General features: G+C 44.2%; 1 protein-coding gene across 2 annotated transcripts in view; it reads right to left on the bottom strand.

Moving 5' to 3' along the window:
• LOC140394506 (myosin-11-like) overlaps positions 1 to 21,688 on the bottom strand; it is an 81,497-nt gene that overhangs the window by 45,158 nt on the left and 14,651 nt on the right. For both annotated transcript variants that reach the window (XM_072481837.1, XM_072481836.1), the window contains exons 2-10: positions 17,594 to 17,692; positions 17,361 to 17,504; positions 12,877 to 12,972; positions 12,669 to 12,787; positions 9,782 to 9,934; positions 7,748 to 7,921; positions 7,248 to 7,421; positions 5,569 to 5,683; positions 3,610 to 3,800 (exon numbers count right to left, since the gene is read on the bottom strand). In XM_072481837.1, the coding sequence (XP_072337938.1) occupies positions 3,610 to 3,800; positions 5,569 to 5,683; positions 7,248 to 7,421; positions 7,748 to 7,921; positions 9,782 to 9,934; positions 12,669 to 12,787; positions 12,877 to 12,972; positions 17,361 to 17,504; positions 17,594 to 17,600 (1,173 nt within the window). In that variant the 5' untranslated portion in view covers positions 17,601 to 17,692. The remainder of the gene's footprint in view (positions 1 to 3,609; positions 3,801 to 5,568; positions 5,684 to 7,247; positions 7,422 to 7,747; positions 7,922 to 9,781; positions 9,935 to 12,668; positions 12,788 to 12,876; positions 12,973 to 17,360; positions 17,505 to 17,593; positions 17,693 to 21,688) is intronic.

The following is a 21,688-nucleotide window of genomic DNA, read 5'->3' as shown; positions in this document are numbered from 1 at the left end:
ACAATTCAGTTCCTTTTCTTACAAGTTTTTAGCTTGATGTGGACACGGAGTAGAAAGGAAAAATCTCAATTCTTAATATCTGCTGTTATGTCCTTGGTTCTGATACATTAGAATCAATCCCACTGCAGACGGGAGCTTCTTCTTGTGTATTTCTGGTAGACTGATGCATTGTTACTCAGCACATGGCTGCAGTGCGACAGTGAATGTGGCACCCCGTTCACATCACAATTACTTCCTAGATCTTTATGGATAGTATAACAATCTTTCCAAACAACTTATTTTTCTGTTTCGGAATCCTCACGTGCAAAGTTGCAGCTGTCCCATACCACCGACACTCAAAAGAAACAAAGAACAAAGAAAATTACAGCACAGGAACAGGCCCTTCGGCCCTCCCAGCCTGCGCCGATCCAGATCCTTTATCTAAACCTGTCGCCTATTTTCCAAGGATCTACTTCCCTCTGTTCCCCGTCCGTTCATATATCTGTCTAGATGCATCTTAAATGATGCTATTGTGTCCGCCTCTACCACCTCCACTGGCAAAGTGTTCCAGGCACCCACCACCCTCTGCGTAAAATACTTTCCACGCACATCTCCCTTAAACCTTCCCCTTCTCACCTTGAAATCGTGACCCCTTGTAATTAACACCCCCACTCTTGGAAAAAGCTTGTTGCTATCCACCCTGTCCATACCTCTCATAATTTTGTAGACCTCAATCAGGCCCCCCTCAACCTCCGTCTTTCCAACGAAAACAATCCTAATCTACTCAACCTTTCTTCATTGTTAGCACCTTCCATACCAGGCTACATCCTGGTGAACCTCCTCTACACCCTCTCTAAAGCTTGCACATCCTTCTGGTAATGTGGCGACCAGAACTGCACGCAGTATTCCAAATGTGGCCTAACCAAAGTCCTATACAACTGTAACATGACCTGCCGACTCTTGTACTCAATACCCCGTCCGATGAAGGCAAGCATGCTGTATGCCTTCTTGACCACTATCGACCTGCGTTGCCACCTTCAGGGTACAATGGACCTGAACTCCCAGATCTCTCTGTACATCAATTTTCCCCAGGACTCTTCCATTGACCGTATAGTCAGCTCTTGAATAAGATCTTCCAAAATGCATCACCTCGCATTTGCCTGGATTGAGCTCCATCTGCCATTTCTCTGCCCAACTCTCCAATCAATTTATATTTTGTTGTATTCTCTGACAGTCCTCCTCGCTATCTGCAACTCCACCAATCTTAGTATCATCTGCAAACTTGCTAATCAGACCACCTATACCTTTGTCCAGGTCATTTATGTATATCACAAACAACAGTGGTCCGAGCACGGATCCCTGTGGAACACCACTAGTCACCTTTCTCCATTTTGAGACACTCCCTTCCACCACTACTCTCTGTCTCCTGTTGCCCAGCCAGTTCTTTATCCATCTAGCTAGTACACCCTGAACCCCATATGACTTCACTTTTTCCATCAACCTGCCATGGGAAACTTTATCAAACGCCTCACTGAAGTCCATGTATATGACATCTACAGCCCTTCCATCATCAATTAACGTTGTCACTTCCTCAAAGAATTCTATTAGGTTTGTAAGACATGACCTTTCCTGCACAAAATCATGCTTCCTATCACTGATAAGTCTATTTTCTTCCAAATGTGAATAGATCCTATCCCTCAGTATCTTCTCCAGAAGTTTGCCTACCACTGACGTCAAGCTCACAGGTCTATAATTCCCTGGATTATCCCTGCTACCCTTCTTAAACAAAGAGACTACATTTGCAATTCTCCAGTCCTCTGGGACCTCACCCGTGCTCAAGGATGCTGCAAAGATATCTGTTAAGGCCCCAGCTATTTCTTCCCTCACTTCCCTCAGTAACCTGGGATAGATCCCATCCGGACCTGGGGACTTGTCCACCTTAATGCCTTTTAGAATACCCCAAACTTCCCCCTTCCTTATGCCGACTTGACCTAGAGTATTTAAACATCCATCCGTAGCCTCAACATCTGGCATGTCCCTCTCCTTGGTGAATACCGATGCAAAGTACTCATTAAGAATCTCACTCATTTCCTCTGACTCAATGCATAAATTCCCTCTTATGTCTTTGAGTGGGCCAATCCTTTCTCTAGTTACCCTCTTGCTCCTGATATACGAATAAAATACTTTGGGATTTTCCTTAACCCTGTTATCCAAAGATATTTCATGACCCCTTTTAGCCCTCTTTATTGCGCGTTTGAGATTTGTCCTACTTTCCCGATATTCCTCCAAAGCTTCATCAGATTTAAGTCGCCTAGATCTTATGTATGCTTCCTTTTTCAGCTTGGCTAATCTCACAATTCCACCCGTCATCCATGGTTCCCTAATCTTGCCATTTCTATCCCTCATTTTCACAGGGACATGTCTGTCCTGCACTCTAATCAACCTTTCCTTAAAAGACTCCCACATTTCAAATGTGGATTTACCCTTAAAGAGCTGCTCCCAATCCACAATCCCTAGCTCCTGCCGAATTTTGTTATACTTGACCTTTCCCCAATTTAGCACTCTTTCTTTAGGACCACTCTCGTCTTTGTCCATGAGTATTCTAAAACTTAAGGAATTGTGATCGCTATTCCCAAAGTAATCACCGACTGAAACTTTAACCACCTGGCCGGGATCATTCCAGGGTCCAGTATGGCCCCTTCCCGAGTTGGACTATTTACATACTGCTCTAAAAAACTCTCCTGGATGCTCCTTACAGATTCTGCTCCATCTACGCCTCCAACACTACATGAGTCCCATTCAATGTTGGGGAAGTTAAAATCTCCCATTACGACCACCCTATTGCTCCTACATTTTTTCAATAATCTGTCTACATATTTGTACCTCTACTTCACGCTCGCTTTTGGGAGGCCTGTAGTAAAGTCCCAACAATGTTAGTGCACCCTTCCTATTTCTTAGCTCTACCCATATTGCCTCAGTGCTCAAATCCTCCATCGTGCCCTCCTTAATCATAGCTGTGATATCATCTCTGACTAGTAATGCAACTCCTCCACCCATTTTACCTCCCTCTCTATCCCTCCTGAAGCATCTATACCCTGGGATATTTAGTTACCAGTCTTGCCCTTGCCTCAACCAAGTCTCCGTAATACCAATAACATCATATTCCTAGGTACTAATCCAAGCCCTAAGTTCATCTGCCTTACCTGCTACATTATTGAAACAAATGCACCTCAGACCACCTGTCCCTTTGCGTTCTTCATCTCTTCCCTGTCTACTCTTCCCCTTAGTCACATTGAGTTTATTATCTAGTACCTTACTGGCTTTAGTTGCTGCCTCTTTACTGACCTCTAACTTCCTAATCTGGTTCCCATCCCCCAACAGTGTTAGCAAAAGCACCCCCTAGGACATTGGTTCCAGTCCTGCCCAGGTGTAGACCATCCGATTTGTAATGGTCCCACCGCCCCCAGAACCGGTTCCAATGTCCCAAAAATCTGAACCTCCTCCCTCCTGCACCATCTCTCAAGCCACGTATTAATTCTGACTATTCTTGAATTTCTACTCTGACTGTCTCGTGGCACTGGTAGCAATCCTGAGATTGAATAAAACGGAGAGTGAATCATATGAACTTACCCTCTTTTCGTGGTTTGGAATGATACAGCGCACAAAGTTGGGGCTGGTGTTTCGCAATGTCGTCATGAGTTTGCCCAGTTGCTCCTTGTATAACTGTCCCACCGTGCGGAACATCCCCTTCTTGGTTTTTGAGGCACCCTGGATACTTTCACTCATTTTAGCTACTTGGTCCAATCCAACAATGCGATCCACTTTAAAATATAAATAGGATATTATCAGTTTTGACAGTTTGCAGAGTTTGGGGTGCTGCTGATGAAAGTATTGAACAGGAGGAAAAGGAGGCCATTTATCGCCTTGAGTCTGTTCTGTGAGATCATGGTTGAACTGTGGCCTAAACCGTATGCCCATCTTCACCAAGTGAATGGCCACACTTTTGATTTCCCTTTGGGGAATAGTGGGGAGGTGATGGGAGGGTACATTCTCAGCCCATTGAACCACATCACGGCCCCTCCTTCCGTGGCCAACAAGTCCTGGTGCGGGACCTGAACCCAGAGCTTCTGGCCCAGAGGTAGGGACGTTGCCACAGCACCACCTGCACAAGCCTCAATCCCGGAATAACCTTGGTTCACAAAAAGCTATCAATCCCAGATTTTAAATGAACAATTGAGCTAGAACTGCCATGTGTGGGAGAAGATTCCGAACCTCTCCCGGACTTTGCAAATAATGATATTTTCTAGTTGTGCTGCTGAAAATGTTTCGCAGTCATTTTCAGACATGGTCCCCAGCACAAAACATCCCAACCAGCAGAAACGGGTTCTCTCCAGCTGCCCCATCAGTCCCCATATCTGGAAAACATGGATCAAATCACCCCTTAATCTTTGAAATTCCAAAAAGTACAAACTTATTCTGTGCAATCCCTTTATGCAATTTAACCCACTGGAGTGCAGGTTTCATTTTAATACACCTTTGCTGGGTCAATTCTCCAAGGTAATATATCCTTCCCAAGGTGAGGTGCCTAGAAACAAACACTACTCCAGGTATGGCTAGCTGGGGCTTTGTACAGGAACTTGTACATCCTAAAATAATATTTTTCCTTTAAGATTAATCTGAACTGTGTAATAACTGATGAGTTATTCAGTGGTTCTCTTATCAGGAGAGTCGGTTTTCTACAATGACAGAACAGGCTGATGGCCATTGAACTGTCATAAGGCCGAGAATTGGATGAAATAGTTAAGTCACTAAGGTTTATTCCCCGAACAGGTGCCGGAATGTGGCGACTAGGGGCTTTTCACAGTAACTTCATTTGAAGCCTACTTGTGACAAGAAGCGATTTTCATTTTCATTTAATTTATTCAAGATAATTTTGGAAAACCACATTAACGTGGGTTTATTCTGGGAAGTCATAGATTGTGGGGGCAATTTAACAGAAAGCTCAGCTCACTAGTGCAGGAAGAGTACCCGCAGATCAGGTTAGACCTTTCAAACCCCGGAGCATCCCCAACGTGCCTACGGGACCCCACCACTGCTCTCAACTTACCGCTTCCGGGGTCCTCGAGTCCCGCCCCCCCCCCCTCCCCCAACCTCTTGAGGGCAAGGCACCCCGGGCCTGACCCCTGGCATGGGAAACGTATCTTTTCTTTTAATAAACATTCTAATTTGTTGAAACTTGAAAGTTACTGGAGTCCTGTGCTTTTATGTTCAGTAGCTCGCCCTCCTTGTTTCTACAATGCAAAAATAAATTACGATCAGCTGAGATGGATTTCAATTGGATATCCAGCTGACTCAGTATCTGCATCAGCTGTGGCCGTGCCAAAAGTTCTTTATTTTTTGATTACTTTCTCTGATTTCAAGTGAATATGTATATTTTGTAAAAACGTCTGAAATGGGGAGATGGTGTGGCCCAGCGTTGACATTGCACTGATCTCAATAAGCACAAAAACACACCCAAAAACTTATTTTTAAATAGTAATTAATGGGTTTTTTTCCTGCTGAATTCAGTCTTATCAATAATGTTCTCACCATCTCGCCACAGTTCCGCTACATGTCGATCAGACGACATGTTCAGCAGTGAGGTGACATTATCATTTAATGGATCCATATTCTTGGTTAGCCAGTTTCCAGCATTGTAAGGGACCTGAAGAACAAGACCATTAACATCATAGAACATAGAACATAGAAAATACAGCACAGAACAGGCCCTTCGGTCCACGATGTTGTGCCAAACTTTTGTCCTAGATTAAGAACAAATCAATCTACACCCCAGCATTCTACCGTAATCCATGTACCTATCCAATAGCCGCTTGAAGGTCCCTAATGTTTCCGACTCAACTACTTCCACAGGCAGTGCATTCCATGCCCCCACTACTCTCTGGGTAAAGAACCTACCTCTGATATCCCTCCTATATCTTCCACCATTCACCTTAAATTTATGTCCCCTTGTAATGGTTTGTTCCACCCGGGGAAAAAGTCTCTGACTGTCTACTCTATCTATTCCCCTGATCATCTGATAAACCTCTATCAAGTCGCCCCTCATCCTTCTCCGTACTAGTGAGAAAAGGCCTAGCATCCTCAACCTTTCCTCGTAAGACCTACTCTCCATTCCAGGCAACCTCCTGGTAAATCTCCTTTGCACCTTTTCCAAAGCTTCCACATCCTTCCTAAAATGAGGCGACCGGAACACCTTAGGGGTTTCCATTGTTTCATTATGTTTACTTGACTCCGTGATCTGTACTCAATGAAAACAGATTATTGACTCAGAATTTTATTTTTTCCCCCCCCCAAAGACACGGCATTTGTTTATTTTCTCTGGAACACAGATCCAGGACCCCAGCCTCACCCATGGGAATCGGTCACGAGGCTGACACCAGCTTTGCTCAGTTACACAACAATAGCTTCCACTTTGCTGATGGACGGACAATTCAATCAAATCATGATCCCAATTGACTTGTATGTCAAGGCCAAAGAAATAGAAAGAAAATGATGGCAAGTTTAATTTAATCTCAACATTCTAAGACCTGAAAGCAAATATGGATTTGAAAGAAGCTGCTTCCTTTGATGAGCACCATCAATTTTGACAATGGCCAATTAGTGCAGTTTCCGGTCGGCCATCTTACTCATTTCCTGTCTGCAAAGATTGATTCATCTATTGCACACGAGGTTTACCAGGATGTTGTCTGGGTCGGCTCTTTCGAGCAGAGAAGATGGAAGGGCGGGGGGGGGCCGTGTTTGAGGTGTACAAAATAATGAGGGACATAGAGAGGGTAGACAGGAAGAAATGTTTCCCCTTGGTAAAGGGGAAAATAACTAGGGAACATGGATTTAAGATAAGGGACAAGAGATTTAAGAGGGGATTTGAGGAAAAATGTTTTCACCCAGAGGGTGCTGGGAGTCTGGAACTCGCTGCCTGAAAGGGTGGTAGAGGCGGGAACCCTCACAACATTGGAGAAGCATTTAAACGAGCACTTGGAAATGCCACAGCACACAAGGTCATGGACCAAGTGCTGGATATTGGGATTAGAATAGATCGGTGCTTGATGGTCAGTGCAGACACGCTGGGCCGAAGGGCCTCCTCATTCTGTGCTGTAAAACGATGACTCTAATTATTACAGTGCACAATGTTCACTTGGACACATTTCACAGGTTAGGTTTGGAAAAGATATACACCTTCAATCCTGTAGCCTGGATTACTTGGTTCCTACCTTTCCCGCGTAGTGAACAATGCAGAAGTCTCCTTTATCCTTCAGTTGTTTAGGTTTGGAAAACTTTGTGTGGTTGCCCAGTTCTTGAACCACCTTCTCCACAAATGATTTGTCTGTGGCCTTGGGGAACCAACATTCTTCATCGAGCAAGGCCAAAATACCCGGTGGGTTCGTCTGAAAATCAGATTAAGAGAAAATACTGAGCAGAAGTGAAACAAAAATCATCGATAGTGTTTCCTAAATATTAGTTTGTTGAAGGGACACGGTACAAAAAGGTTTGTTTCTGCAACCTGAGGTTATGAGATAGGTTAGTACTTTGACATTCCTGAGTGGATTTGTTTCTGTAGTTTTACACTGAATGGTCTATTTCAGCCATATTTCACTTGCGATCCATCCAATCCCAATATACAGTTTCTCAACAACGCCCAGTATCAGTGCACAAAACTACTTAACCGACACGGATGAGATGATGTTGATCTTTTTTATTTTCTATAGCTTACCACTCTTTCAATCAGTTCAATGCAGGGCTGCAGATCCAGGCCAAAATCAATGAAGTTCCACTCGATCCCCTCTCTCTGGTACTCTTCCTGCTCCAGAATGAACATGGTGTGGTTGAACAACTGCTGTAGCTTCTCATTGGTGTAATTGATGCAGAGCTGTTCAAAGGAATTGTCCTGTAAATAAATATCAAAGAACTTTCGATATTAATGAGTATTTCGGCAGTGTTATTTATACTCTACGGGGTATGCATATATTGTTTAGAGAAGTTGCAGTCACTGTAAAATCAGGTGAAATTAGGACTTTGGAAACATCCATCACTGATACACAAACTTTACCTTACTTTGAGCAGTGGCGACATGTGTGCAGTTCATTAATTGATGATATGCAAGGATGTACAAATAGGGAATCTTTTTAAAAAATAAATTTAGAGTACCCAATTATTTTTTCCAATTAAGGGGCAATTTTGCGTGGCCAATCCACCTACCCTGCACATCTTTGGGTTGTGGGGCTGAGATCCACGCAGACACGGGGAGAATGTGCAAACTCCACACAGACAGTGACCCGGGGCCGGAATCGAACCCGGGTCCTTGGCGTCGTGAGGCAGCAGTGCTAACCAAATAGGGAATCTTTTTGTACAAGTCGTAATATCGATAATGCTCAGCTGATAATCATTAACTTCCATCAATCTTCACTGCCCATTGGAATTTCTTCCCAGCACACACACATTTACAATGAGGGGAATTTCTGCGGACGTCTCCCAATTTCCTGCCATAACTTCAGCAGAAAGTTTGCAAAACGCCAGAGAAACAACATTAACGGCTGTTTTCAGCTTTCTGTGCAGTTCCTCTGGGATGTCTGTGGCTCTTTCACCAACATCTGGCTGCTGATCGTAAGGAGCTTTGTGGAAATTGCAAATTAACCTGTTGATTGAACACCACTGATGGCATTCCTGATAGATGGCATAGAGGTTTAACAAAAATAGATATGGGATTTATCTCCAATAATTGGTTCCAATAATTTGTCCTTGAGTATTGAACATTTATCTTCATGATGAGATTTGCATGAGAAAATGCATTCTGATCTTACAATTGGAAAGACAAACTTGTTGGGTGTTTGCTGCATAAACTGTACATTTGGAAAATGGGAGCAATTAGATTTGAGAATAACAGCTGTTACAATCCCAAACCAAGCCCCCATATTTAGTACAATTCCAGACAAAACCCTCAAATTTCATCATGGAACCTGTAACCTTTTTCGTTAAAGTCGAGAAAATTGGAAATCCCAGTTACTCACCAAGAGAATCAAGCTACAAGATTCCACTGTTTTAAAAAGAATACATTTTTACCATACGTGAGTTAATAAAGCAAACAGTCAATGTTATCTATCTTATACTGTAACATCCAGAATTAACATGAAGAAAACACAAATTTGCACGCAAACTGTGGCTGATCACGCCACACAAACACAACTAAGAAAGGTCCCCCACATTTTCTCAGCAAACCAGCCAGATTGCAGTGAGGCACAAAAATTCTTAAACTTGACCTTTCTCTTGAGGGATCTCAGCTCCTCTCTTTCACATATATAGATTCGGATTTCCCGCAACAGCTGTTCCAACTCAGACTGCCCCAACGACTGCTTCCCTTCCATTTGCTCAATCTCTTCTCCGGAGACTGCATCCCTGTGGATCTCCAAGTTTGAATCCCAGCAACAAATTGCCAGCAGCATCACCGACCCATCTTCTCTGAGACCAGATCCCTCGGCCTTCCTCTGTGTCTGCTCACGATGTGTTGCTTTTCACTAACTCCTGAACTGATCTGTGTGGCTTATTAATATCCCCCAACAGGGGTCTGCCCCTGTTCCCAGGCAGAATTTAATGTATCCAGGCTGGGTATATTCTGAACCTTAAATATTACAATCTCCAGTCAACCAGTTATCACTCCTCACTGGTGTGAAATTACTGTGACTCTACCCCCAACACACACAGACAAAAATATAAATTTCATCACACAGCTGTCTATTTGACAAATGAATACCTGGAATATCTCGAAGCCAGCAATATCAAGTATTCCAAGGAATGTGGCTCCTTGTCTCTTAGTCCTGTCCAGAGCTTTATTGATACGAATGAGCAACCAACGAAACAGGCGTTCGTACATTGCTTTGGCCAAAGCTTCCACTGCAAAGTCAGCCTGTAGCAGAAACAATTATTCGCATTTTTGGAATGTTCAAATGTAGAATTAAATAGGCACTGACAACCAATTTCAGGTTACGAGTTGGCTTCACAATGTGGCTCAATTAGGCTTGCTAGAAGCTATAGATATTCAAATGCAGGGACCTGCCCACTGCAGGCAAAAGGAACATGTCCAAGCATCTTTTTAGAATTAAACAAAAGCACGGGGGTCAATAACTCCCTGGTTGATACTCATCCACCAGAATCGATTTGCCAACCAATCAGCAGCCTTTTCTCATACACCCTTTGAAATGTTGCATTTTTGCATCAGTCCTGATGAGTGCAAGCTGAAAAGCTTCCACAGCATGTCTCCTGCAATACTCGGGTGGAGACTGCAAAATTTAGAAACAGCCAGGAAATTCAGACTAAAAAGTCTGTTTTAATGTGACTTCAGGTGGCATTAGTTCCGAATTTCAAATTGTATCGTGATTCCAAACATTTATTTCATTTTTGTTTCTTTTATATCGTTATACATAGTCTCGGTGCCCTGAGCTGGTGAACACTCTTGAGTACAGAGCAGCCATATTTCTGTAACAACTATCTGTCAATGTTTGACTGGAGGGTGTTCTGGTCACACTCACTTCAGAGAGGTTCCTCCCAGGATCTTCTCAAAATAATCTATTAAGCATTCATGTTTTGAGCTTGTGGCAGAGAGCACATCTAACATGCAGGCGGGTGTGATTATCAAATTAACCTTTGCAAAAAGAAGCTACTGAAAATCATTTTAGATAGATGTTAGTGTGTCAGAAACACAGCTCTATCAGGTTTCAAATTGTAAAATATTGGTGTGATTTTTATTGTGCATATATAGAAACCAGGGTCATCATCTCTGTTTGGATGCAATGCTGAAGTTTTCATTCAAATGACCTTCTGCCTTAACTGCCCTAACTCATCACAACAACAGTTTTGGGAGCTTGTTGCTGTAGGCACTGCATTGTTTTTAACTAATCAACATTAAAATAAAATGAAAACAGCCTTGGTCACCTATTTGGCAGGATGTTTGGAAATCAGGCAGAGTGCAGGGACGCGTGACCAAGGCAGCTTGATCAATAGCAGAGAGTATCCTGCAATAAGGAGCACCTTTCGTTGTCTGCGAGACAATGGCATTTAGCCTGCCCTGGAAGCTAAAGTGTTCCCCTGCCCCACCTCTTCCAGAATACAGCAACCCTTCCCTCCACTCACCACATACAAAACGTAATATACTGTTAATCATGAGATCTGCAGTTTTAAAAAAGTAAAAACTGATATGGGTGAATTGAATAATTTAAATGCTCTTGTGACGACCGATGGAAGCCACAATGTGCAGATCTGATCTAAGCCTGGATTGCCCAAGTTTCCTGTGCTTGATCTACCCTGATTCAGATTCAACTCCTGGGCAGCAATTTGCACTGGCAGAAGGGGGAGCCCATCCAAGCACAGCTGCAGGTCTTTCTTGTACCATCGGCATTGGGGCCTATCCAGGAGGAAACAGGAAGCCCAAAGCTTGGAGCTCCAAAGATCTACAGATAAACAAAAGCAAATTCAAAACTTACCTCGGGGTCCCCTCCACACGGCTACTGGACACCATTGACTACCTGGTCGAAGGGAGATCCCTGTCAAACTTTGGGTGGTGCCCCATGTGCCTGGCTGCCCCCTAACTGAGCTGTCAGGAAAACAAGGGTGAAGCCGAGATAGACCCCTTTTTCCCCCCTTAACTTCAGTGATGGGCCAGTCCTACAGCAGACACAGACGTAGCTCTGTTCGACCGTCTAGGATAACGGTGAAAATCTGGGATAAAGGGGAGGAGAAACAGCTCCATATCTGAAAGTTCTTAGCCTCAAGTTTTGTGAAAGCCTTAGACTCGTTCCCAGAACAGCACCAGAACCAGTTTCAGGATGCACAACATACATGTGGAAAAATACCTCTAACAAACATTAAACAGGTCTGTTAGAGATGGATGGGATTACATACAATACTAGTATCTTCCAGTTAAGAATTACATAATTGCAATTTCAATAAATGGTATTTATGCAAAACGCATTGAATAGATGAAATATGATCAGTACACGAGGGCAAAAGATCTAGTGGTCAAGTGGGATGAAGAGAGGTGGGAGAAAGTTCCTGTGGGTCCAAGAACAAAAGAACAAAGAACATTACAGCTCAGGAACAGGCCCTTCGGCCCTCTAAGCCTGCGCCGACCATGGTACCTGCCTAAACTAAAACCGTATGCACTTACAAGTCCATATTCTTCCATTCCCACCCAATTCATATATTTGTCTCGATGCCCCTTAAATGCCGCTGTCGTACCTGCTCCCACCACCTCCCCAGGCAGCGCGTTCCATATATTTACCATCCTCTGTGTAAAAAACTTGCCTCACACATCTCTTCTAAACTTTTCCCCACGCACTTTTAACCTATGTCCCCTCATACTTGACTCTCCTACCCTAGGAAAGAGCATCTAACTATCCACTCTGTCCATGCCACTCACAATCGTGTAGGCAATCTTGTGTCACCATCGGCCTCCTTGGCCTGTAGCTACAATGCATACATGTAATTCAAACATAACTGTTTGTTCGGTTATTATAATGGGGCAGGAGAATGGGGAGGAGAAAAATATCCGCCACGATTGGATGGCGGAGCAGACTCGATGGGCCGACTGTCTTATGCTCTCCAACTTCAGGTACAACAACGCAAGGTTTGGAAATTCTTTTTACCTGCTCTTTGGTCTGGGCTTTCTGAACATAATCGCGTCCAACTTTGATCCGTGGACTCAGGATGGCTCTGGTGAAATCGGTCACATTCATACCCAACAGGTGGCACACCTTCTGAGCAACTTTCAGAAAGAAATGACAGAACCAGTTATAGGCACAACCCTTCCAGCTTTATTTCTTGGGACAAAGGGGGGGGGTGTAAAACGTGTACCTGTATTGTCCGGCATTGAGGCCTGGTCAGTGCTTCTCTCCTTTTTGAAAGAAATATTTCCCAGCTGAAGCACGGATGAAACAACCTTCAGTATAGCTGGAAACATCATAAGATTTAAATATCAGCACTAGCTGGGTTACATCTTACTGTAATATAAACAATTCCACTAACTTTCCATCACTTTGCTTTGAAATTGAATTCAGACTGCAGCATCCTTCCAAATTGGGCTTTGGCTGCGGTGCGCAGCAACAAGCTTAACATGCACAAGGCTGATGCTTATTTAAACAAATCTGCTGAAAAGATGCCTCTTAGACATGCTTGTAAAATACGGGAAGGAATGCTCATGGTTCTAGAGTGTAAATATGACAGAAAAAAGTCACTGTTACAACTTACCGCCAATGAAGAAAATAGGATTACTGAGTGTTGGTAATGAACAGAGTCTCGCTCTGCCCTGTTCACAGAAACAAACACCTCCAATGAGAAGGAGTTCCCAACTAGCCACACTTTGAGGAATACCAGACGCCTGGAGAGAGCGCGATCTGAACAGATTCCTTTACTGTTCCTTCGGCCTGATTTGGTTTTAAAAGCCACGTTTTTATATTTGCGCTCATAGATTGACATTTGTGGGCATAAAGGTTTTGAATGGATTGACCCTTTATATAAACATGATCTGATAATAGATTTCAAGAAAGTCAGTGCTGATACTGATTAGAAGTATACTCGCTGAAGGCAGCACGGTGGCGCAGTGGGTTAGCACTGCTGCCTCACGGCGCCGAGGTCCCAGGTTCGATCCCGGCTCTGTGTCACTGTCCGTGTGGAGTTTGCACATTCTCCCCGTGTTTGCGTGGGTTTCGCCCCCACAACCCAAAGGTGTGCAGGGTAGGTGGATTGGCCGCGCTAAATTGCCCCTTAATTGATAAAATGAATTGGGCACTCTAAATTTTTTTTTTTTTTAAGTATACTCGCTGACGTTTCTAACCTGCGTTGTTCTGGCCACCTTGTCCTAAATGTGAGACGGAATCTGTTTGGAAGTCCAGTTCGGATGTGCTGACACTGGCAGGGTGGGGGGAGTGCTGAATCTTTGGATTTGTCCCCCAAAAATGCCAACATTTAACCATTAGCACAGACATAATAAAGCAACTTTTATTCTTGGTTTACAGTTTGTACCATTTACAGGGTCAAAGGTCCAATCCTGGAGTGATTTAAATCGAGGTTGTAACCATTTGACATTTACTTGCTGCCATTCGCTTGCAAATGAATTTAAATGTCGAAAGTTATTTATAGTTTGTCTACAGATGCCGCATCTGTATGTCATCTATTGCAAAAGAGGAGCCTCCTGCTTGAGTTTGAATCACCATAAAGATACTTTTAATTTGTTGCCCATCAGGTTTCCTTACGCAGATTGCTCCTTTCTACCTTCATTTTCATTTTGGCAGTCTTTCCATCTACTGCGCCAAGACGACAAACACACTATTCACCAAATAAGAAGTTGATGCACTTTGTCTGCTGTTGGCCCCGTTTCACTATCCTTAGTACCAAACACCATTTATGGACATTCTGCACTGGAGCAGTCATCAGAGCTGATAATACTTCTGGTGTTTTTGCAGTGGATCCAACAGCCCATTTTTAGTGAGGCCTCCAAATCTTCATAACCAAAGACACCTTGGCCCATCCATCTGAAATGGTGGCAAGATATTTTCGCTCAGGATAAACAATTGCCCGAAAAACATGTCACAACGCGAGACCTGCACAACGCAAATCCACTATTTATCGTGGCAATCGTCAGTTTTTGATGACACGCGATGTACACAGCTCCAGGGTCCCAGGTTCGATTCCCGGCTTGGGTCACTGTCTGTGCGGAGTTTGCACTTTCTCCCCGTGTCTGTGTGGGTTTCCTCCGGGTGCTCCGGTTTCCTCCCACAGTCCAAAGCTGTGCAGATTAGGTGGATTGACCGCGCTAAATTGCCCTTAGTGTCCAAAGGAGAGGGTTATTGGGTTATGGGGATTGGGTGGAGGTGTGGGCTTAGTTAGGGTGCTCTTTCCAAGGGCCGGTGCAGACTCGATGGGCCGAATGGCCTCCTTCTGCACTGTAAATTCTATGAATTTGACCTGGTTTCATACTGTAAAGGGAAGAATTCAGCCGAGACTGCAGTTCAACTGGTCTCACAACAGCTGATTGGGTCCATGTGGACAGACCTGGGTCAGCGATCATGCGTAATATGCAGCTGCCTTTAGGAAGTAACAGGATAATAATGGAAAGGCCCACAAGTTAGGAAAGCGAGAGTCGCGAATTATATTTCAGCAAATAATACTCGCGCCACACTAGTTTCAGGTAATGGCCATCTCCAACAAGAGAGATTCTAACCATCTCCCCATGACATTCCCATCGCTGAAATCCCCATCACCAGCATCCTGGAGGTTAGCATTGACCAGAAACTGGACTGGACTAGCCAGACAAATATGATATACTAATTCATAGCTATAGGAGTTGGTCAGAGATTGGGAATTCTAAAGGAAGTAACTCACCTCCTGACTCCCCAAATACTGTCCACCATCTACAAGGCACAAGTATGGATGTGATGGAATACTCACCAAAATGCAGCTCCAATAACACCCAATAAGGTCAACACCTTCCAGGACAAAGCAGCCTTCTTAACTGGCACTCCACCCATCACCTTAAACATCCACTCCCTTCACCATTCACGCACAGTGCCAACAGTGTGTATTCATTTACATTGTCGAGCTCACCTAGGCTCCTTTGAAAGCACCTTCCAAAACAAGACCTTTTGCAGCTAGAAGGACAAGGGCAGCAGATACCTGGGAACACCACCACCTGCAAGTTCCTCTCCAAGCCACACAGCATCCTGACTTGGACATATATCACCATTCCTTTACTGTCATTGGGTCAAAATGCTGGAACTCCTTTCCTAACAGCACAGTGGGTGTACCTACACCACATGAACTGCGGCGTTTCAAGAAGGCAGCTCACCACCACCTTCAGCGGCATTTGTGAATGGCCAACAAATGACGACACCCCGTGAAAGAACGAAAAAAAGTATAATGGAAGGGCATAGAGAATGTGGATAACCATTCGCCCTATCAACTACCAAACGTGAAGAAACACTTGCACTCTGGTGCAGTAGGGGCTGGTTTAGCACAGTGGGCTAAACAGCTGGCTTGTAATGCAGCGCGGTAGCGCAAGTGGACAGCACTGTGGCTTCACAGCGCCAGGGTCCCAAGTTCGATTCCCGACTTGGCTCACTGTCTGTGCAGAGTCTGCACGCTCTCCCCGTGTCTGTGTGTGCGTGGGTTTCCTCCGGGTGCTCCGGTTTCCTCCCACAGTCCAAAGACGTGCAGGTTAGGTGGATTGGCCATGCTAAATTGCCCTTAGTGACCAAAAAGGTTATGAGGGGTTATTGGGTTATGGGGATAGGGTGGAAGTGAGGGCTTAAGTGGGTCGGTGCAGACTCGATGGGCCGAATGGCCTCCTTCTGCACTGTATGTTCTATGTTCTACTCATAACGTTTCCGAGAACAAGGCCAGCAGCGCGGGTTCAATTCCCGTACCGGCCTCCCCGAACAGGCGCCAGAATGTGGCGACCAGGGGCTTTTCACAGTAACTTCATTGAAGCCTACTTGTGACAATAAGCGATTATTATTATTTTTATAAATTGCACATTCATTTTCAAATACAATACAACATCTTCTCCCAAATCAATTACTTTGCAGCACCACAGAGGCCAGGAACCCTCTGGTATCTAACCCAAGAAGCCAAGTCAACAGAATATTCTTCAATGGAGTGCATCACAGGAAATCCTGATTGTCCAGCAGGTGTCAATGGGCAGTGATCGGGAGCAGGGAAGCTGGGTTAATCCTTCCTTTGCCCTGGAAATTGGAGACTGTATTCTTGTTGCTGCCTTAGCTGAAAGCTGCAAGCTTAGCACAGACTGGGAATTTTAAACCTGGGACATGCACGCCCCCCGGTCCTTGCTGAATTGCTTTGGCCCTCAGCTCTGCAAATTGTGACCCTGGCGTTTAAATCCCTCAATGACTTTGCCCCTCTCCCATCTCTGCAACGTCCTTCAACCCTCCCAGAAATCTCCATTCCTCCAAATCTGGCCTATGGTCTACCAAATCCTCTCTCTGCCTGGAGATGGACGACCCTGCAATCTCTTGTCTCGGCTCCAGATATTGGAATTCCCCCTAAAACGTTTCACACTTCCACAAGCGAAGAAATGCCCATTAACAATCATTAATGATTGTGGGCTTGAAACTCCGTGGAAATGTCCTCCTTTCCAATGGTAATGCCTGTGGGGTTGGAGGAAATGGAAACTAGGAGAACTCTGATGGGAAATCAGGCTCATTTTGTAGATCCGTCCCCAGAATTCCGAATAATTTCAAATTTATTCAACATGCCGGACGTCTACATTTTAACCATTAGCAGTCAGCTGAATTCAGAAAACTTGAAACCCAAATGATTCTTACATGTTTGTTCGTCACATGAGAATCCCATAATAGTCATGGCTTCTGAAGTCTCCTCGAACATATCTTTATCATCCTGTCCTGGGATAGTAATGTGACCATTGGACAAAAACCTGTAGTTTTTGAATGGTTCCAGCAGTAGATCCTCTGCCAATTGCAAACAAAAGAGTAAGTCAAAATTCCTGCTCCTTGGAGAACACAGTGAGGCCTTGTACAAACAGAATAGTAATGCTCACCTTTCATTTTCACGCCAGAACCAGCGAGAAGGTAATAGAAAATATGGAATGTCCTTTCTTCTGTGGCTTGCCGAATAGCACGGGACTTTTCAAGCAAATCTAATTGTTACAGTTAAGTTAATAAATTCATTTCAGGTTAGATTTTCTTATTTTGCAGCAATAATTCTTGGCAAAGGAAAATTAAATGTAAAACAGATTTGAAGTTGACCTGTAATTCCAAACAATACTTTGCCCTGCTGCTGTTATCTATTTTTATCCATATTTTCCCGGGAAGAATTTTGCACAGAGGTTTAATTCACATTGGGGGCGATTCTCTGGCCGTGCCCGGTGGCGATTCCACTACGCCACGAGAGCCCCAAAAGTGCCGGGCGCCAAACAGTTTGCCATTTTCCCGGCCTGCTCCAGCCGGTGTGACCAGAATCCCACCCAGAAACCTGATCACGCTTCATTTGCCAGATTGAAGTCGAATGTGGCGGCAGCTTGGGGTTGCCCGCCTCACCCAGCGGGAATTCACACGGGCATCTTTCAGTACGGTTCTACAAAAACGGAGACCAAATGCCATGGACATCGAGGGGGAGCGAGGTGGTGAGTGTTGTGTGATGCTGCTTCGGATAACACAGGCTGCTACTTGATGCAGTCTTAACTAAAGGATGCTCCAGACTCTGAAATTAATTCAACTAGACTCTGGGGTGGTCCCGGCAGATTGGAAATTAGCAAATGTGACACCACTGTTTAAAAAACGGCACGAGGCCCTACAAGCTGAATTCAGGGAGTTAGGAGTTAAACTAAAAAGTAGGACCTCAAAGGTAGTAATCTCAGGATTGCTACCAGTGCCACGAGCTAGTCAGAGTAGGAATGTCAGGATAGATAGGATGAATGCGTGGCTCGCGAGATGGTGCAAGAGGGAGGGATTCAAATTCCTGGGGCATTGGAACCGGTTCTGGGGGAGGTAGGACCAGTACAAACTGGACGGTCTGCACCTGGGCAGGACTGGAACCGATGTCCTAGGCGGGGGTTGTTTGCTAGAGCTGTTGGGGAGAGTTTAAACTAATGTGGCAGGGGGATGGGAACCGACGCAGGAAGTTGGAAGATAGTAAAACAGGGACAGAAACAAAAGGCAGTAAGGGGGAAAGTGTAAGGCAGAGAAGCCAGAGTCAAAAATCAAAAAGGGCGACAGTACAAGGTACAGTGACTGAGGGGAGCTCAGTGAATAGGACCAGGAATACTAAAAGGAATAAAACGGGAAGTAAAAACATTAATGGTAAGCGATGCGGCAGGTTGTTACATGAAGATATGGGTTCAACGACAAGGAAAATTAGAAACGTTAAGAGGAAATATAACTTAGGAGAGGTTACTGATCGAGCTGTTAAGATTCAGAACAGAGGTATAAAAGCCAACATAAGTGTACTTTACCTAAATGCTCGTAGTATTCGGAATAAGGTAAATGAGTTGATGGCGCAAATCATCGTGAATGACTATGATTTAGTGGCCATTACTGAAACATGGTTAAAGGATGGTCATGACTGGGAGTTAAATATCCAAGGGTATCAAACTATTCGGAAGGACAGAGTGCATGGTACGGGAGGTGGTGTAGCTCTGTTAATTAAGGATGACATCCGGGCAACAGTAAGGGATAACATCGGTGCTATGGAGGATAAGGTTGAATCCATTTGGTTGGAAATCAGGAATAGCAAGGCGAAAAAGTCACTGATAGGGCCACCAAATAGTAACATTATGGTGGGGCAGGCAATAAACAAAGAAATAACTGATGCATGTAGAAATGGTACAGCAGTTATCTTGGGGGATTTTAATCTACATGTCGATTGGTTTAACCAGGTCGGTCAAGGCAGCCTTGAGGAGGAGTTTATAGAATGTATCCGTGATAGTTTCCTAGAACAGTATGTAATGGAACCTACGAGGGAACAAACGGTCCTCGATCTGGTCCTGTGTAATGAGACAGGATTGATTCATGATCTCATAGTTAGGGATCCTCTCGGAAGGAGCGATCACAATATGGTGGAATTTAAAATACATATGAAGGGTGAGAAGGTAAAATCAAACACTAGTGTTTTGTGCTTAAACAAAGGAGATTACAATGGGATGAGAGAAGAACTAGCTAAGGTAGACTGGGAGCAAAGACTTTATGGTGAAACAGTTGAGGAACAGCGGAGAACCTTCCAAATGATTTTTCACAGTGCTCAGCAAAGGTTTATACCAACAAAAAGGAAGGACGGTAGAAGGAGGGAAAATCGACCGTGGATATCTAAGGAAATAAGGGAAAAAGCATACAAAGTAGCAAAGATCAGTGGGAGACTAGAGGACTGGGAAATCTTTAGGGGGCAACAGAAAGCTACTAAAAAAGCTATAAAGAAGAGTAAGATAGATTATGAGAGTAGACTTGCTCAGAATATAAAAACAGATAGTAAAAGTTTCTACAAATATATAAAACAAAAAAGAGTGGCTAAGGTAAATATTGGTTCTTTAGAGGATGAGAAGGGAGATTTAATAATGGGAGATGAGGAAATGGCTCAGGAACTGAACAGGTTTTTTGGGTCGGTCTTCACAGTGGAAGACACAAATAACATGCCAGTGACGATGGAAATGAGGCTATGACAAGTGAGGACCTTGAGAGGATTGTTATCACTAAGGATGTAGTGATGGGCAAGCTAATGGGGCTAAAGGTAGACCAGTCTCCTGGCCCTGATGGAATGCATCCCAGAGTGCTAAAAGAGATGGCTAGGGAAATTGCAAATGCACTAGTGATAATTTACCAAAATTCACTAGACTCTGGGGTGGTCCCGGCGGATTGGAAATTAGCAAACGTGACACCACTGTTTAAAAAAGGAGGTAGGCAGAAAGCGGGTAATTATAGGCCAGTGAGCTTAACTTCGGTAATAGGGAAGATGCTGGAATCTATTATCAAGGAAGAAATAGCGAGGCATCTGGATGGAAATTGTCCCATTGGGCAGACGCAGCATGGGTTCATAAAGGGCAGGTCGTGCCTAACTAATTTAGTGGAATTGTTTGAGGATATTACCATTGCGGTAGATAACGGGGAGCCAATGGATGTGGTATATCTGGATTTCCAGAAAGCCTTTGACAAGGTGCCACACAAAAGGTTGCTGCATAAGATAAAGATGCATGGCATTAAGGGGAAAGTAGTAGCATGGATAGAGGATTGGTTAATTAATAGAAAGCAAAGAGTGGGGATTAATGGGTGTTTCTCTGGTTGGCAATCAGTAGCTAGTGGTGTCCCTCAGAGATCAGTGTTGAGGGCCCACAATTGTTCACAATTTACATAGATGATTTGGAGTTGGGGACCAAGGGCAATGTGTCCAAGTTTGCAGACGACACTAAGATGAGTGGTAAAGCAAAAAGTGCAGAGGATACTGGAAGTATGCAGAGGGATTTGGATAGGTTATGTGAATGGGCGGGTCTGGCAGATGGAATACAATGTTGACAAATGTGAGATTATCCATTTTGGGAGGAATAACAGCAAAAGGGATTATTATTTAAATGATAAAATATTAAAACATGCAGCTGTGCAGAGAGACCTGGGTGTGCTAGTACATGAGTCACAAAAAGTTGGTTTACAGGTGCAACAGGTGATTAAGAAGGCGAATGGAATGTTGTCCTTCATTGCTAGAGGGATGGAGTTTAAGACTAGGGAGGTTATGCTGCAATTGTATAAGGTGTTAGTGAGGCCACACCTGGAGTATTGTGTTCAGTTTTGGTCTCCTTACTTGAGAAAGGACGTACTGGCACTGGAGGGTGTGCAGAGGAGATTCACTAGGTTAATCCCAGAGCTGAAGGGGTTGGATTACGAGGAGAGGTTGAGTAGACTGGGACTGCACTCATTGGAATTTAGAAGGATGAGGGGGAATCTTATAGAAACATATAAAATTATGAAGGGAATAGATAGGATAGATGCAGGCAGGTTGTTTCCACTGGCGGGTGAAAGCAGAACTAGGGGGCATAGCCTCAAAATAAGGGGAAGTAGATTTAGGACTGAGTTTAGGAGGAACTTCTTCACCCAAAGGGTTGTGAATCTATGGAATTCCTTGCCCAGTGAAGCAGTAGAGGCTCCTTCATTAA

This window comes from Scyliorhinus torazame, chromosome 17 (genome assembly GCF_047496885.1).
Source record: "Scyliorhinus torazame isolate Kashiwa2021f chromosome 17, sScyTor2.1, whole genome shotgun sequence".
In the NCBI taxonomy this organism is placed as follows: domain Eukaryota; kingdom Metazoa; phylum Chordata; class Chondrichthyes; order Carcharhiniformes; family Scyliorhinidae; genus Scyliorhinus; species Scyliorhinus torazame.
Note: the sequence above shows the minus strand (reverse complement) of the source record. Positions and strands in the feature narration are given on the sequence as shown.